At 39.2% G+C, this 18,534-nt stretch overlaps 1 protein-coding gene across 3 annotated transcripts in view; it reads left to right on the forward strand.

The window, feature by feature from the left end:
- FAT3 (FAT atypical cadherin 3) overlaps positions 1-18,534 on the forward strand; it is a 320,884-nt gene that overhangs the window by 179,576 nt on the left and 122,774 nt on the right. For all 3 annotated transcript variants that reach the window (XM_062020375.1, XM_062020376.1, XM_062020379.1), the window contains exon 3: positions 12,436-12,497. In XM_062020375.1, coding sequence (XP_061876359.1) covers positions 12,436-12,497 — 62 coding nt within the window. The remainder of the gene's footprint in view (positions 1-12,435; positions 12,498-18,534) is intronic.

Here is an 18,534-nt window from a genome sequence, read left to right on the forward strand (position 1 = left end):
TTTTGAGTCCAGCGTCTGAGGCAGGTTTTTTCCCTTTGGTATTGGATAGAAAAATTGTAACCGATCTGTAAATCAGTCCTTTGATGCAGTAAAACTGCCAGAAACCAAAACTGCTCTGGCTTAAATGACAGACACTTATTCTGGCTGACAACTTATACTTTTAATTGGAAGCTGCAGCTTTTGAAATGAGTTGGACAGGGTGAAATCATCACAGTCTTAGATGTAGACAATGACAGAAGCCAGTATGTTCAGTTCTATTCGTTCGGCTTTGTAACACACAGAGAAAGCTGCTGATCTTACTGGATTGCAATTGGAGATATTTGTCCTTCACTGAATAATGAGCTTGCGAAGTCACATTTTGCTGGAACAGGTTCTTTGTACAAACGAAGCTTAAATCGGAAGTTAAATCTCATTTCTTACTCTTCGATCAAAACCTTCATGCTTGAGCACCTTGTAGAGAGGAACATTAGGCTCACATTTCTGTAATCTTATTTGTTATTCCAGATTTGCTCCTGATAGCTTAAAGTAGTGAAAAAAAACCCCACCCATACAGCCTTAAAAATGGAAAATTGATTCATTTTCACCTCTTGGAAAGCCTTTCATTCTAAAAGGGGAGCAAAGCAAGTAGAAAAGAACTGCATGCATCCAGAGTCACCAAATCTTTCCACTTGTTCCCAGGGCTCGGACAACAATGCCGCTATGAAAATAGCACTGAGGAGGAAGAGCATGCTGGGTAATGAGATGTAAATGAGCATGCCAAGCTTCCCACTCTGCTTCAGAGCCTTTGTATCCAGTAGTGCAATAACAACCAGCTTTTGAGTCATGATAGGTTAGCACAGAATAGGTTTCACAATGGGTGTGTGTATTATCCTCACAGTTCTCCTCAGCTTGTGGTCAGCGGGATAGTTAAATGTGGCATCCGTTTTATTGAGAAGTCGCCTAGATTAAAACTAGATGAAATAAGAGTGTCACAGTTAAGTGTAACAAAACTCAGTGTGAGACCTGATGAAAGGAGAGGACATTTTATTTAACTTGCTCTGTAAGTTGATTTTACCTACTCACACTCTCATACCCTATGCACCAAGGCAAGTGTATTCAAATGCTGTGGTCAAGAAAACTTGTGCAGTAAACCAGAGTCCTCACTGTATCTCTTAGTTTCTTATTCACTGACAAGGAACTGAGTTTTGGCAGGTCTTTTAAAACACTTAGAAATTAACAGTTATCTTTGCATCACGATCTTGTTTACTTCTGTCTCTGTAAATCATTGCTTGCTTTCTTCATGCCCTCATCTTGGGCATCTTAGGGTTATCTGTCTTTCTCTTAGAATGATGGTGTACATGATATGCTCTAACCTTGTTGCCCTCCTCCTGTTACCAGACCATAGCTCCTCTACTGAGAAGTCATCAATGCTGTGACCTCACCAGAGCCCTCTGTGCAGATGTAAACAGCACATTCCCTAGAGTTCACCCATCTGACTGCTGTCAGTCATCTCCTTAGTTTATCAGTATAGTTCATTCTTTTAAATCCTTTAAACATGTTATTTCTTTTTGTACTTGCACACACACACACATTTCCATTCCTATTTCATCCATATCCATCTTAGTATTTCTGATAGGGGTTTTTTCAAGAGCAAAGTAGCTAAGGAGACTTGATTATATCAATTGGAAGGACTAAAGAAGGAATACAGGAGTAGCTTTGATTGCTTCTTGACCTCATAGTTCTACTATGCAGGTCTGGCAGGACCTCAGAGCCTTCTTTGTGTAGCCAGGAGAGAAGTGTAGGTGAGCACTGGATCAAGTCACGCACACTCCTCTTTCATCTGGGTGAACATCATTATCTTGGGATAATTTGTAACATATATAGTTCTTACTGACAGGACTAGGCTAAAATATATATCTAACTGGACTTCAGAGGGTGAAGAAGTAGAATATGAGGATTTGTGCATTAACCAATAGTGGAAATGAGATGGTAGAATGTATTAAGGAGAAGTGCACATGTGATGATGGAGCAAAACAACACAGCTGTACTTCAGGCAGGAGAAAGTAAAAAGCCAGTGTCGACAGTCCCTACACCTGTAGTACTTCCAGCAGCAGGTTGTCACAGCTTTTGGATGCATCTTTTGTTCCAAAAGTAGTCCCTGTAGTAACACCATCCTCATTCATTAAGTGATGGCTGGCCCTTGCTCCTCTGTCATCAGCTGCATCAGTGGCAAAGGCTTGATTAACATGCCCTGCTTTCAGTCTCCTCCTCTGCTGGGATTGATGCGTGTTCACATCTTCCCTCAATGCATATCTCCTCATTCTTTTATCCTCTCTATATCCAGTCCCTTCAGGTTCATCCCCATCACTTTGGGAGTTTTAAATAAATCAGTGGTGTTGTTCAAAAGCAGCCAAGAGGGACAGTGCTTGAGATGCTGCTGAGACCCCTGCCTGAGCAACTGAATGTGGGGTCTGCATGCCCTTCCTCCTCTCCCTCTGCCTGCGCACATGGAGAGAGCTCAGCCTGGGGATCTCACCTCTCACTTGGTGTCAAAGCAAGAGAGAGCTCTTTGCAAGTAACAGATTCTGCTTCTCCTCATCAGCCAAAGATTTCCTGGTACACAGGACCCACTCTTGCCTCTCCGCTCTGACAAGTGTTCAGCAAGGCTGAGGTACTTAACTGACTTTGCAAATAGAAGCAGCTACTGCTTCTGTTATAGTTTTACTGTGCATTTTTGCTATTTGTCATGTGCTGAGCTGCTGAAGTGAGGAGTCAGATCTATGACTGTACTTTACTCATTGACAAAGATGTAAATAAATCCCTATGAAAAGAAGTGAATAAAAGAAAGCAGAAAACCCTGTAAAGCAAAGGAATTAATTTCAGTCTTTAAAGACATTATTTTCTTTAGTTACTTAACCATGAATTTTGGAAAATGCTTAGGGCTATTATGGCTGAGCTTTACGAGATTGTTAGTTACTATCTTACTCTTACACAAGTCATGTTTTTCCTTTATAGATCACAAGGCACTTTACAAAGAAAGTTATCAATTACAGCAGTTTTATGAGGGAGGAAACTGAAGGACAGAGACATAAAATGCCTCACATAAGGTTACAGATCAAGATAGAGGGTGAGCTGTAAACCAAGCAGAGGTGTCTCAGCGTGGTGACTTAGGCAGCAGACCACCTTGGGAAGGGCAATGGATCCTGGCAGTGCTGAGGTCTGTTTGTGAGTTGCATGTCATGAGACAAGGCTATATATCTTTTCTATGAGGCTTCTTTCTGCAGCCCTGCGTCCTGCCTCTGGATCAGGAAGGTCACCCTGTCGATGAATATATTTACTCTTTTTTTAGAGGTGAGGATAAGATTGACTTGACCTGGGGAGTCTGCAGTTAGCACAAGGCACTGCTGTCCCAGCACTGTGGCTTTGCTGAGCTGGAGACAATTGCTGGTAATGAGGGATCAACGCCTTTCTTTGGAGCACAGTTGGGAGAAAAGCCAGGGTGGTATTTCTATTGTCAAGAACAGAGCTCAGTTGAGGGGGTGTGTGAAAAAATGCAAAATCACTTTTCTTTAAAAGGTAATGAGGGTGTCTAGATTAGGAGGAAAAACTGACAGCTGTGCCCTGTGCACCCTCCACACCTCCTCCACAATCGAGGATGGAAAATACCAGAACTCCATCATGCTGTGCCCTATGCCTACTGTATACAAAAGCATACATTGGAGACCTTTTCTTCTTACTATTTTTTCCTTCCTTTGTTATTACATCATAATATGCCAGAGAAAGACTGAACAATAATTCATGATGTACTTGCATAGCCTCTTTCCACTGAAAGTGGCACCACCCACCCACACCATGGATGTTATATAAGTCTTCTTTCTTGCAAACAGTGAAATTAATTAGCATAAATTATAACCAGAGCCTAGTTAGGCTCAGTCATCGCTTTCTGCAAAATCAAGAGGCCTTTGTGCACAAAAAAATTAAGAAAATTGTATTATGATTATATGTGCTGGTTACTAAGCTAGCCATGAGTTAGATATGTATTTATAGCTATTCCTGCCAGTAATAATTATATGCTAATTATAACCCAAATAGGGTTCTGTAATTTCTCCCTGAAAATGAAAGCGATGCAGGGGGATGTTAAAATCTGTGCTGAGACATCGTATTAGCAATTAGGTTTTTAGGTGGCACTGCACTTCTTAAGGGAAGAAAAGAAAGAAGATACGAATGCTATTTCTGTTCCTTTGTATTCATTTGACCCTAAATAAAGGATTTGAACTTGAAAACATTCTTATCCCAAAAACTGTGAACCTCTCTGTGAAGTGTTTTAGGAAAGCTAAGCCTCTGCATGACAATCCCTCAAGGGCATGTGCTTAGTTGTTTCAGAGCATCACAGCCCTAAGAGATAACTCAGGCTACAATGACACTGTGGAGAAATTGCCAGTTGTGCTAGAGTAGCAAGTGCAATTTGGGCACTTGGAGTATTGTCAGTCTTTTCATTTAAAAATTGCAGCTGTGGATGGCAGACTCTGTGTGTTTGATGATGGCTCTGCCACCCTATCCCTGAGAGATCATTTTTGCAATAGGCTTTTTGGGGTTGCAGTTTGAGCAGTACCTTCCTCCTGCCTGAGTTCAGACACTTGACTGAGATGCTTGAAACTATTTGTGGTCCAAAGCTGCCACAGTCAGATGGTGGCTGTGGTTTGACATAAGCATATTAACAGATTCCATCCTGCTTTTCACAGCCATTTGAGATTTGGCTCCTTCCTGGCCAAACTCAACTCACTGTCATCTCTCTTTTAGCAAGTAAGGATAACTATGATAATCTCCACTCCAGAAATGTGAAAGAACTGGCACCTTAGATTGGACTCTGGTAGCAAGTAACTATTGGTAGCAAGTGACTATTATCAAATTTCAGCCATACTATTGGGAGATAACAAATAAAATGTCAGTGGTAAAGAGCAGGAAGACAGGGTGAAGAAATAAGCCTTGAAGTCACAGAACTATTTGTCTGACCTCTGTCATCTCCAAGGCTTTTGAACGCATTTTGAAGGACAGTATGATTAAAAACATGAAAATAAATAGAAAGTGGGATAAAAGTGCTCATGGGTTCACCAGAAGTAAATCGTATCAGCCTATCTTGATGTCATTGGTAAGATAAATGATGTTCTAAGAAATGCTCTGTGTGTCATCTACATGGACTTTAGTAATACATTTGATACGGTTGCACTGCAGAATTTATTAGGTACAAGGACATGGAGATTAATAGTCAAATTGATGTGTGCACATGGGCCTGGCTAAAGAGGAAATAAAAATTATGAGTCTTGAAAGAGGAATTTGCATGCTGAAGGGCATGCGTTAACAGATTACTTCAAATATTGGCTAGACGAATGATCTTATTTGGTGGTTTCTTCAGTGATGCTGGCTTCAAGAGTGGAAGTTTGCTCTGATCCAGAGTTAGCAGGCATCATTCAAACAGGAGAGGCTGGGGGGGGAAAATAAAGGAAGGATCTCTGGGAGTTTAAAGAGTAGAAATTCATTAGCAGAAGAAACTACACAGTGCATTTCAGGACTAATAACAAGACTGCCACTCTCTGCTAAATGTGCATCCACTGCCAGCAGTAGTCAAGCTGCTTTAGTGGGACTGTGTAGCTGTCGTGTGGAGCACAGTGTTCAAACTCCATCCACCAGGCCTAGAAGGGATGTGGGCTGGAAGGGCAACGGTTCATTCTTTAGGTGAGAGGAAGCCAAAAGAACTTGGCTTGTTTAGTTGACCAAAATGAAGATATGAATTGCTCATAAACACAGTCTGTCTGGAAACCAGGGTTTTCAACCATGTGGTCATATTCCCAAACAGCCTTCCAGGAGTAACGTGGGGAGAAAACCTGGCCACTTTTGAAATGGAGAGGAATATTTAAGAGAGTAGTGGCTTTTCCTGCAGTTGCTGAGGACTGTGCTGGCTGAGTTCTGAAGGGATAAAAGGGAGTCCCTCCGAGTCCCCTGTACCACCAGGCTGAACAGACTGTCACACCATATTGTCATTTTAAACAGATTCTAGGAACAAAAAAAGCCAGAATCTGCCTGTAAAGGAAAGCGTAATCCAAATTCTTCTCTGAAGTAAATGTTTGCTGTGCATTTTGTGCAGAGTTTTGATATTTTCAGCAATAAGCTGAAGGAACTCTAAAGAGAGACAGAAGGGACAACCAAAGAGGAATAAAAAGGTTTTGCTTCAGCATCTCCTTTTTTTTTCTCCTCTCTTTTTTTTTTCCCCTCAGACATAACCACACATTAGAAAACATGACTGTTTTTAAAACCAATCATTTTTTATACCTAGCTTGTTTCAAAGAGGTCATTTCCCTCTCATTGTCACCTCAGGAAAAACAATAAGGCAGCAGTCCTCCATATAATTGCACAGGCTCGCCTGGTGAGTCCTCTTTCTTGTTCAATGAAGTATCATTCATTTAGATCAGAATACAGCCTTTCTAAATTAGGGGTTTACATGTGTAATTATATAAAATGATATGTTTGTTTACATCTCCAAGTAAAATGTACATCGTTTTCTATCATTTATCTTTGAAATTCAATTTCATTTTGTCGATCCCTAATTTATTGCAGGAGATGAATGTGCTGTTAGAGTGTTTACAACGCCTCTCACTGCCTGTGGGTAATAAAATTACTCTGGTTATTGCTGTTCATTTCAGCATTTCTGTGGTTAGCAATACGCAATAGTTTTACTTTCCTAAATATATGGTGGAAATCCTAATGCTATTTATTGTGGCTGTCCCTTGTTTTTTTCATTACAAAGCCTAAATTTACTTTCAAAGAGTAGCAGGACAGCTGATAGCCAAGGCTATACTTCTTAACAGATGTATACTCTTTACTGTGTTTCGTATAGGTATGGAAAAGGTTGTGGTCATACCTTTGTGTGTGTTCTGCAAATAAATATTAGATATTTCTAGTAAATTTGGCAGTAAACTCATACATTCCCATATGAATTTCTGCAAATTCAGCCTAGGGGCTCTGTTGAACGATCAGCAAATGTAACCAGCAGCTGTATTTATGGAGCACTTTTGGAAAAGCAGTGTTTGTTTTACATATTCCTTTTGTCTGTTTCACTTGTTAGATTAAAAGGCCCATATTTTTGTCAAACAATCCCAAGGTGTTTTTTTCCCCAAGCAGAGCTTTCAGGGGTAACTCTACAGAATATTTCCTTTCATACATTCATGCAGTTTTCTGTCTGTATCTTTGTTCCTCACAGTATTTGAGAAAGGCAGACTGGGAGCTGCATCCTCTTTGGACTGTGATGCCAAGATAGCATCAGTGTTGCAGGATGTTCAGAGTATCCTGTGGGGCAAATAACTCTGTGGAGAAAGCTCTCTGACTGTATTCTTGTTTCCAATTCAAAATGATTCTCCTTGAAGATGGGCATCAGCATCTTAATGAGGAGAAAGTTACCCCCTGGTAACCAGGGACTGGAAAGTTTTGAGAGGAGACCTCAACTAATCCATCCAAATCATCTTTGTGTGTGTGTGTGATGTCTAAGCCCTGACATGTATGGTCCTGTGCTGCCTGGCAGTCCTGGTGGGAGACCCTAACACCGCAAGTGGAGAGGCTGTAAAGCATCTACAGCTATGACTTGCAGCCAGGCAATATAGTCTGAAGTTTTCTCTCAAACCCTGCATAATAACCTGAAGTCCATAGTCACATTTCTAACCAGTCCTGCACATGTATATTTTTAATGAAAAGATTTTTTGATGACGATGCATAGCAGAAAGCAAAAAAGTTGTTTTAATAATAGATAGTAAAACATGCAGTAAATTGTATTCTGTTAGTCTTTTGCCAGGGAAGACTGGCTTAAAGCAGAGGAGCACTTGGGGCTCGCTTTACTTTAGCTTGCTTGTTACTTGTCATAGAATCACAGAATCTCAAGCGTTGGAAGGGACCTCAGATTATCTAGTCCAAGCCCCCTGCCAGAGTAGGACAGAGTAGGTCACACAGGAACTCGTCCAGATGGGTTTTGAATGTCTCCAGAGAAGGAGACTCGACAACTGCAAGTGCTCTGTCAACCTCACAGTGAAGAAATTCTTCCTTGTATTTCTTTGGAACCTCTTATGTTCCAGCTTTTACCTGTTGCCCCTTGTCCTATCGTTAATATGCTCTTTTCATATTTCATCTACACAAAGTTTGGAAATGAGAAATTGATAGGAGAATTCTTTAAAATTTCATTTCTTGATAATTTTGTCTTTATACCATAAATTTTACAACACTTCCAGAGATAACAGTAAAATATGCTGTCTCTGCATACCAGATCCTGTTATCTTTTAAGTAGTACTTCAGGAAACAGTTCAAGTAAGGTTATCCATCCATAGGTTGAATGAAAATAATTTAATTTCATAAGGAGAAGGCTATTGAACTCTCCTTGCCTTCATAGCCATATTAGGGAAATTCAATCTGTGTGAGAAAATAGCCTGTGGCAAACTGATTTTTGGTCCCTAAGTGCTGTAGTATTGAAAAATATGGGAATTTCTTTCTAAGCCAAAGGTCAGTTTAGTTCCCTATCACACCTACAGCCTGGGGCTGCTCTGGATGCATAGAGAATAAGCATCAGAAGAAAACTCACAGCAACCTTTTTGCTTGGGGTACTACTGTTCAAGTCATCCACTGCTTAGAGATTTCCTCTGCCATAGCCTTTGCAATTAACAGCCGCCAATGATTTTTTTTTTCTTCTGTGACTAAGTCCATGAATTATTTTTTTCTAACACAAATACTTCAAATAATGCATATATATTGAAAGAATGACCATCAATAAACCTCAGAGCTCAACAGACCTCTGATAATATGTGTATTTTAGGATAATTTTTAACATTCACTGCGTTGGGTATGTGGAAGATCTCACACACGTACATACTCAAATATTTGACTGTATATACAGCATAGATGTATTTGTATAGCATGGTCGATCAACTTAAACACACACAGGCACACAGTTGTTTTATTTGTATGAGGACTCTTCTGTGAAACAGGAGAACAAACTGAAGGCAGAGGATTAATTATTCAGTTGGAAAATCCTAAATGGCAATTGGTCGCTCTAATGAAAGAATTGAAGGCAGTTAGCAGGCAGATTTGCATTTGTCCAGGTTCCATCACCCTTTCTGCAAGAACTGAGGAAGCAAATGCCTTGAGTTTTCCAGAGCAGAAAGTGTTAAAAAAAAAAGCCAAGAAACAGTATTACAACCTCCTGAGGAAGGAATAATTTGGATATGCAAATGGAAATATAGTTACTGATTTTTTTTAAATTAAAGATGTTGGCCCCAAATTACATTTGAATATAGATTTGTTTGCCTTGCTTTGTTAAATTGTTTGCCTTTTATGTTAAATAAGTTTGCTGTGCTTTTTCATCTATTTTTGACTAAAAATAAAAATGCAACAATTACATTCATTTCAGAGAGATTCTTAGCTAGCATAAATTTACAAAGATTCTCTGATTGCTGTAGAATTGTGCTAGATTGAGCCTATTACCTGCATATCATCAGAGAGCAAGATATACTTTGGGGTATTCCTCAGATGCAGACATTTAGCATACCCACATGTTTAAGCAAACTACTATTCAAAAATGCAATATGTCACAAAAGTCTCAGTTTGAGACAGAATATTGTACCACTTCTGAATAAGAAGACATACTTTAGCTGACACAGTAGAACCAACAAGTTTCTGTTCTTTCTTCCAGGTTTACTGGCTTTGTTATTAATATAGATGTAATTTTTTATGAAAAAAATATAAGAAAGCAATAGTCATGCTGTTGAATTCATAACTATTCTTGATTTTGTGTCATCTTCAGTCATCTGTACAGACACACACGAGGACACACACACACATACATGCACCCACACACATACTTGATATTAACTCTGAGATCTATGATCAAGTCACCATCACTAGTAAGTTATGGTTCATCATAGAATCATAGAATGGTAGGGTTTGGAAGGGACCTTCAGAGATCATCCAGTCCAACCCTGCTGCAGAAGCAGGTCCACCTAGATCAGGTCACATAGGAATGTGTCCAGGCGGGTCTTGAAGACCTTCAAAGAAGGAGACTCCACAACCCCTCTGGGCAGCCTGTGCCAGGGCTCCCTCACCTGAACAGTAAAATAGATTTTTTTTATATTTAAATCGAACTTTTTGTATTCCAGCTTCATCCCATTACCCCTTGTCCTGTTGCTAGATACCATCGAAAAAAGGGATGATCCAATCTACTGACGCTCACCATTTAGATATTTGTAAATATTTATGAGATCTCCTCTTAGTCTTCTTTTTTCTAGTACAAATATTTCTTCATTTGCACTCTGGTATTTCCATGTTTCATGGGTTGCAAAGTAACTTATGTGGGTTTTGATCACTTTCACCCAACTTTTTTTATTTTGTTCACTTTTCATCTGTGCTATGTTAAGAGCATTATCCCAAGGGTCAGTGCTAAGTGTTGCTCAAATGCCTTGGCCACAAGTCTGAGTCCTGCCTTGTGATTTATTTCCTAAATGATGCATTGGCTTAATATTGTATAGGCTGGTGTATTGGTTACTGTCAGGATGTCTTAGTCTTGCTCTCGCTCTTGTTTCCATGTCACTATGGCTACACCTAAGCTATAAAGCAGGTCTACCTTGTTGCCTACACCAAATCTCTGGTTGTCTCATCCAGATTACGAAGTGATTAAGTGAAGGATATTGCTATTTCATAGAATCATAGAATCATTTAGGTTGGAAAAGACCTTTAAGGTCGTCGAGTCCAACCACTAAGCTCACACTGCCAAACCCACTACTAAACCATGTCCCTCAGTACTTCAGCTATATGGCTTTTCAATATCTCCAGGTATGCTCACTCCACCACATCCCTGAGCAGCCTGTGCCAGTGTCTAGCAACTATTTCAGTGAAGAAATTTTTCCTGATATCCAATCTAAAACTCCTCTGGCCATTTCCTCTTGCCCTATCACTTGTTACTTGGGAGAAGAGACCAACCCCCGCCTCAATACAACCTCCTTTCAGGGAATTGTAGAGATCGATTATGTCTCCTCTCAGCCTTCTCTTCTCCAGATTAAACAACCTCAGTTCCCTCAGGTGGTTCTCATCAGGCTTATGCTCCAGGCCTTCACCAGCTCCGTTTCCTGTCTCTGGACATGCTCCAGCACCTCAATGTCCCTCTTGTAGTGAGGGGCCCAAAACTGAACACAGCACTCGAGGTATGGCCTCACCAGTGCTAGTATAGGAAGACAATCACTGTCCTGGTCCTTCTGACCACACTAATTCTGATACAAGCCAGGATGCCATTGGCCTTCTTGGCCACCTGGGCACACTGCTGGCTCATGTTCAGCTGGTTGTCAATGACTTTTTGAAGAATTTAGAGTCATCATGGGTTTATGTTTAGATGTTTGGTTGGTCTAATTAAATAAATAATAGGTAATCCAGGGAGTATTTATCCAGAGAGTCTTGTCTTCCTTGGTAGTCTTAGAGACAAGGAATTCTTGAGAATGACTTTGTCCACTCATTTTGTTTCCAAAAGCAGCTTTATCTCTACAAAATGTTGGTCCCTTTACGCTCGTCAGAATCACAGAACAAGCACATGATGCATTTTCCTATTCAAATAAATGTTTTCTATGAGGGAAAACTCAAATCTGCCCTTTAAATCTCTAGTGAGAACAAAATAAGAAACTTAAGCTATGTTCATCGAAGATATTCATCACATTTCTTGAGGGAACTTTGGAAGTGTTTCATTTTCTTTCCTTGGTATAACTCTCATAAGAGGTTAATAAAATATGAAAGTACATTCCTTCACTGTTGGTTTTTTTTTTTAAAGATATCTAGATGATCCTCATGTAAAAAGGTACTTTATTTTAAAGACTCAATTTGAGCACAGAACAAATTGATGAAATTGTAGTACAAAACCTTTAATGCATTAGAATGATTACATTTGGAAATCATTATGTATACAAGTAGTTATTACAGAAATAACCTTCTTTGTCAAGTATTCTTGGCGTGGAAGCAATCAGCATCCGATCCCATTAATTGTTTGAGAACTCTGAAATCTTTAATGAGGTTTTTTACAGCAGGATTTCAGTCAAATGCAAATGATTCATTGAAGCACTTAATCATAAGGCAAATAGTGATTCTTTAGTAAGTTTTTTTATTCACTGTAATAAATGTAGCATGTTAACTGTAGATACATAGCAAACTGTTTTTCAGTTACTTTTCTCACAACATTTTTCTTTAAAGTTTCATTGTTAGTCAGAAAGTCATAATGGCTGCACAGAGAAAGAAAATGCTTGACAGTTGTCAAGAAATCTGTGTCTGATATAGCTTCAAATAGATTTTTTCCCTTTGAGTGTTTGAAAATGAATTTATTTCTTGTGGTCAATAGAGACATATATTTTCAATGGGTATTGACAATCAAATATCGTCCTTTTTTCACAGGTCTGATTACAACCACATCAAGAAAATTGGATCGGGAGCAGCAAGCAGAGCATTTTTTGGAGGTAAGATTAAGTGGAAAATATATGTTAAAAGGTTAACTGATTTTTGTACTTTAAAATCACTTCTTCCTGTTCCAGGAGAGTGGTATTCTCCTTTCTGGTAGTGTATGACAGTCTTGCACAAAGCTGGGGATTGTCTGATTACACAGAACAAATAATACATTTTGCAATTCACAAGCACAGGAGAAAACTGAACAAATGTGCACAACATTTGTTTTCCACTTCTAATGTGCTTTAGTTATAGCCCTTAAATTGTATTTGTGACAGAAATTTACAATATGGAGGTTTTTTTTCAGGTTGGTGGAATCACCCCAACCCTGCCAAGATTTTCAGTCTCTCAGGATAAAAATGGTTACTCAGATCTAACATACAGACTACTATTTCAGATGACAGCAAACTTTGAATCAATTAATAATTTCTCAACTTTCTCTTAACAGGACTGTCAATGATAATTGTTGAGTTAAAAGTTGCCCTCTAAAAAATGTGTCTAAACCATCCACATATGTTGGGTGTGGAATTATATACTTGTAAACTACTGGTTTTGACACATGTAGTTTTTTTTGACATTCCTGTACACACGCTGTGGGCTTTTTCCTTTTGGTAGAAGAACCTTGACACTGTTCTCTTGTATATTTGTAAAATAAGGAATTCTTGATTCATGTTGGTACAAGTGAAAAAGAACCATGTTGTCCCACATAATCATCCTTACTATGTATTTTAGGAAACTATCTTCAAATCCATACAAATTTTAAAATGTCTGAACAAAATAGTTCTAATGCAGTCATCATCATGGAACAAAATGTAGTCAAATATACTTTCACATATTCCATGGTTATTTTGTTTATTAGAAATCCCAAATTATTGTAGTTCCTGCAGAACATGGGAGAGAAGGGTTAATTTATTACTGTACAAGTTTGGGGTTTTTTTTTTGTCTTGATAGTTCTCTGCAGTTTCTTAAAATTCCAGGCCAGAAACAAATACAGAGAAATAAAAGGATTTTCCCCTTTTTAGGATTTATTTAGTTGGAATGTTAGTAATCATGTGTTCCAATAACTGCAAGCTTTCTAGTTTATACTCTTAGAGGTCACAAACTGAATGAAATTGGTATTGATTTTGAAATATATCTATTGATGAGACTCTTAGGTCTGTAAGTCTATTCAGCATTTATATGTTTGCCTCTGAGACCCCAGTGAAACATGCCAAATTCATATTTGCCAGAGGATTCCCATACATACAGGGAAGTGTTACTATTAAAAGCAAAAAGAAAAACTTATTACTTACAGGAATTAGGTTTTAGTCATCAATATAGATTGCTATTATACTTCCCCTGGATTTTATCTTGTCTGAAATCAATAACTATCTGCAAGATCTTAAGGACCGAAGGTGCTCTAGAGGGAAACTGATGTCATAGGGTGCTCCAAGGTTTGTGAAACGGGAGTGGAGGGCAGGCTACAGAAAAGAGAAACATCTGAGCAATGTGTCCTGGAGAAGTGGGGAGAGGACAACACTGTTTATAAAACCACCTGGGAGTGGTGTCTATGGACTAGCACCAACTCCCGGGAGGAGCGTTCCTAGGGATCAGAGCAAATAAGCTGTTCGAGATTCAGACCCAGGCTAGCCAAGCCATGCCCATTTCTGTGGCACACTCAGAAAACCTTTTCTAAAATGCCTATCTGTCTCTGTGTGTAATTAACCCCCTGGGGAGGCCTTAATTACCGAGACAACCGTGGTCTCCCAGTAGTACAGTATTTGCCTTTAGCTTCATTTTGTACCCTTCCTTCAGTAGTCATTCTAGTATAAAAGAGAGCAAACTTGGCTCCCTTTGAAAAGCTCTGATTAGTGTTCGACCTGGCAACCATCGCTGTCCTTTGCCCAGCGTGTGAGAGGCACAACTCTAGATACAACTTTTAAATTATTTTTAATAGACCCATCTTTCCCCTGCATGAGTTTGACAGGGACGCTATGCCCGTACCAGATACTATATACTGAGCAAATTCCATTACTAAGAGTATTCCCACCTCTTACACAAAAGTTGTTAGAAAAACTAGGTGAAATAAGATGGCAGATGGTAGTCACTGTAATTGTATGTAGTGCCAATGCTCATCTTCAGACCACCACCTGTTCTGGCTTAGGTTGGCTCTTTGGTAGTCATCTGTCTCTATCTGTATCAGAAGCAGCATGAATTGCTATGCTTTGGAAAGGTGAATCCGAGTGACTCCCCTTGTAAGTACACAAGTCTGTTGCAAAGTACTGAGCCCAGGTCACCTGTGCATCTCTCTTCCTCCTGTAAATATCCACTTCAGATGGATGGACCTCTGTCCGTGTGATGTTTTCAGTGTGACTGAGGCTGCTGTCACAGGACTTGAACTTATCAAAGAGCTTGTGCCAAATGGAGGACAGAAATATGTCTAGAGTCTGAGTTACGGGATGCATGAAGAAGTCTGAAATACACTATGCTCTATAATAACTGAGCTTTACGTTTGATTTGTTGATGTTGTTTGGGGATGGTGGTTTTTTGATTTGGGCTTTTGGGCAGGAGGTAAAAAAGGTATTTCTTCTCCCAGATTTTTCATTGATTGTGACATTGTCAGTGCTATATTTTAAGCTCCCAAGCTGAGGACTTAATTTCTTTTTGACACATTTGTAACGTCTTGCAAGGCTGCAGGTTTTATTCAGTGCTTGTTATCAGGTAGAATTTTTCTGCTTAGGTTTAAATTGGATGTCACTGGATTTTATACAGGATGATCTCTTGCTTTAGTAGATTCTTACTAATGGAATCGTTCTGCCTGAAATGGGAGGAAAATGACCCCTTGAATACATTAGTTTTTCACAGGAAGCAAGTCAAAAGCATTTGTGTTTTTTTTTTTCATAGACTGTCTTATAGATTCTGTAGTTGGGATGAAGTAGTTAAATGTCCATCTGAAACAAAAAAACTTACTCTGAGAGTCACTTGCTTGCTTTACAAATACATTAAAATAGCGATATATTTCCAAATGAGATGCAATTGCAGGTTTCAGGTGCTCTACCTATATGCTCTGTCAGTAATTGGAAACATCATCCTCTTTCCTTTTACTTCCTTCTGCTGTGTATGTATTCCCTTCTGAAATTATGTTAACGCTTTATCTGCTCCTATGTTATGCTAATTTACTAAAAAGAAGCTAGAAGTAGAGAATACTAGTGGAGTTTGAGTTATGGAAAAGCATAAAAAATAGTCTGGCTGTTTTTTCTGCCCACATTTTTGGTAGATGCTTCCTATTCCTGGTCTGACAGCTTTACAGACTCTAGTGATTTTGCTATGTGATTTTATGCAAACAGCTGCTGGAGTGATGGAGATCTGATAATAAGTGTAAAAATTAAACCATTTCTTGCAGAATCTGCGTCCTTGTGTTGTGTCAGATTATTTTGTGGCGTACAAAATACAAAGAATTCCTGGTGTGTTTTCCAGTGTACATGTACAGCTTGATGAGAGAGGATTGTTGAATCCAGGCTACAGCTCATTGACTTGCGTATTCAGCCTGGAAAGTGGATCTGAGTGACTGCTTTCTGACCCTGAGTAGTTTCTGAATGCACTCTTGCAGATGCTGGGTTATTTATGCCTCCAACACAGAAAGTCTCTGCAAAAACGTACCCACTGCTGGGTGGTTCAGTTTGGTGAGGATTGCTAAGGCAAGACCTATATTTAGCAAAAGAATGAGACAAAAGACTTGCAGGCTTCAATGTGCAATTCTAGCAATAGTCTTTGAAACTTTATGATTGGAAAGATAGATTATCTGGAGCAAGAGATGACCTCTTCATCCTTGTGATAACAGTACATAAGAAGTTGCAAATGTTGAGGCTTTTTAGTCTCTCCTTGATGAGTGAATGTGCTGTAGGCTCTTAAGTCATTTAGCCAGTTTTGAAAACTGTATCTGTAACATCTCTCTGTTCCTCCAAACTATATTTAAATTTAGCACTGTAGATTCATTCAGGATTTATCTTTTAACATTTGTTGTGGTGAAAAACTTGTCTATTCAAAGCCTCTCTAAAGAATAAAAATAGTTGCTAATAAGCATGGTCAGAACTTCAAATATCTTCAAGAATGACAAAGCAACTGAAAACAATAGGTTTAAAAATACTTTTGCAACTTAGCCTTTCAAGGTCAAGTCATGTACCAGGAGTAATGAGGAGGAGAAGTGGGACCAGAGTTTTGGCTTAGTGTAGCTAATTTTTAGCCAACTTAGTGCTATCAGAATAGTAACAGTGCCTCTGAAGCGCCTTGCTTTTGTCACAGATCAGTGTACACGAGTCTCATCAATCTTCCTGTTGTGATGCTTGAGCGCAGCTCTGAGAAGGATGTCAGTAACAGTGCAAAGGGTGGTAATGAAGACAAATTGGTAATTCTGATGTGAGTGTCAAAATACATGGTCTGAATGAAGCATATTGGTTTCTGTTTACTGTAAGTACACTAACAGGGTACAATAAACTCTGTTGCATGGTATGTATTTATATGCAGTAATTAGAGGGAGGCATAATAATCTGTAATTGTAGCCTTCTAAAAAGAATTCAAATTTCCACTTGTATAATGGAAAGTTGTAATTGTAAAGGGGAATTTTGATGGAGGGTCTATCATTTTACTCCACTTGGAATTTGATCTGGAATATCACAGGGGAAATTGCTTCTGGAAACTTTATGGCCATAGTTTGCAGGGGAGAGGGAGTTTAAAACCTTTTAAAGTAGGATTGCAAAATAATAGCATTGCCTCTCAATTCTTGCCACAAATACGCGGATAGTTCAGTGTTGGACTGGTGCTGTGTTCTCTGCTATTCTCCTCTTTTCCTCCAGCAAATTTAACCCTGTTTGTCATTTGAACCTATTTAGGTAGGCTTTAGCCTTTGCTAGTGGTGATGCCTGTAGTCAGTGGTCCTTTGTGAGAAACTGCAGTGTTTTCTGAATATAGGCAGCCGTGTGGCAATATGCTCATGTATATTTTTACAGGAGAAGTACAAAAGTTGAAGTTCATTGGGTTTATGTAGCTGAATAGTGCTCTACAGAACATTGATTGCTTAAATCCTGGATTACGAATCTGTGTAAGCATTTGTTTCATGGATCTTTAGCATTGCCCACATTTGGCTGCATTTTTTCTCAGTGACATGCTGATGATGGGGTAAAAACGAGTCAGTGTGTGTGTGATTGAACATTTTGTCTGAGGTTTAAGTGGCTGCAAAGGCACATGCCTTTCCTTTTTTAACAGTGAAGCCTATCAGCTGATGCAAGGGAAATTTAAAAAACAGGTAGACAGCCTCTTAACTCTCAGCGTAAGCTTTTAAGTTATCGCTGACTGTGCTTGCTGCAAATAAGACAACTATTTTTTATTAGTTTTGAGGAGACTTGAAAGGGTTTTTAGTGGAACATCAGATATGTAGCTTCAGCTTTCTAAAAAGACTGTAGAAGCTGTATCGTGATATCAGCTTTGAATGATGAAATGTTGAACTTGAATGTCAACTTCAAAGTTGCAGGAAAAAAAAGGAAAGGAAAGAAGAAAAGAAAGAGAAGAAAATAAATAGTTTTAGAAAAAAACAAGAGCAAATTCATCTCCTATTCTGTCTCTATGTGTGTATCAGCAGAGAGTGAAGCTGCCTGTGGAAAAAGTCAGTGTGGTGGTGATTTTGGCTGAGATCTGAGTGCCAAGTGTATAAGGGCTGTGCTGACCTCACTCATCCCACGCTGCAGACTTCCATCCCGCATCCCGTGTTCTTGGGACTTCTTACTCTGCATCAGCTTTCTAGAGATGCATGAGCTGCACTTACCTTCCTTCCCTTCCAAATTAATACATTTTTTTAATGAAGTTGCTATTTTCAGAAGCGGCCAACAACTTAGCAAAGGCAGGAGAGGACCAGAGGTTAAAACTCTCTTTCAGAGACAGATTTGCATATGACATTGCACACTACTTCTCATGTGTGTTCAGGCAGAAAATCTTATGCAGCAAAATATGGGAGAAGTCCTGGTGTGACTCATCTGTCTGCAGTGATAACTGATCTCCTCGATCAGACTGTTGTCTCTA

Source organism: Colius striatus, chromosome 1 (assembly GCF_028858725.1).
Source record: "Colius striatus isolate bColStr4 chromosome 1, bColStr4.1.hap1, whole genome shotgun sequence".
Classification (NCBI taxonomy): Eukaryota; Metazoa; Chordata; class Aves; order Coliiformes; family Coliidae; genus Colius; species Colius striatus.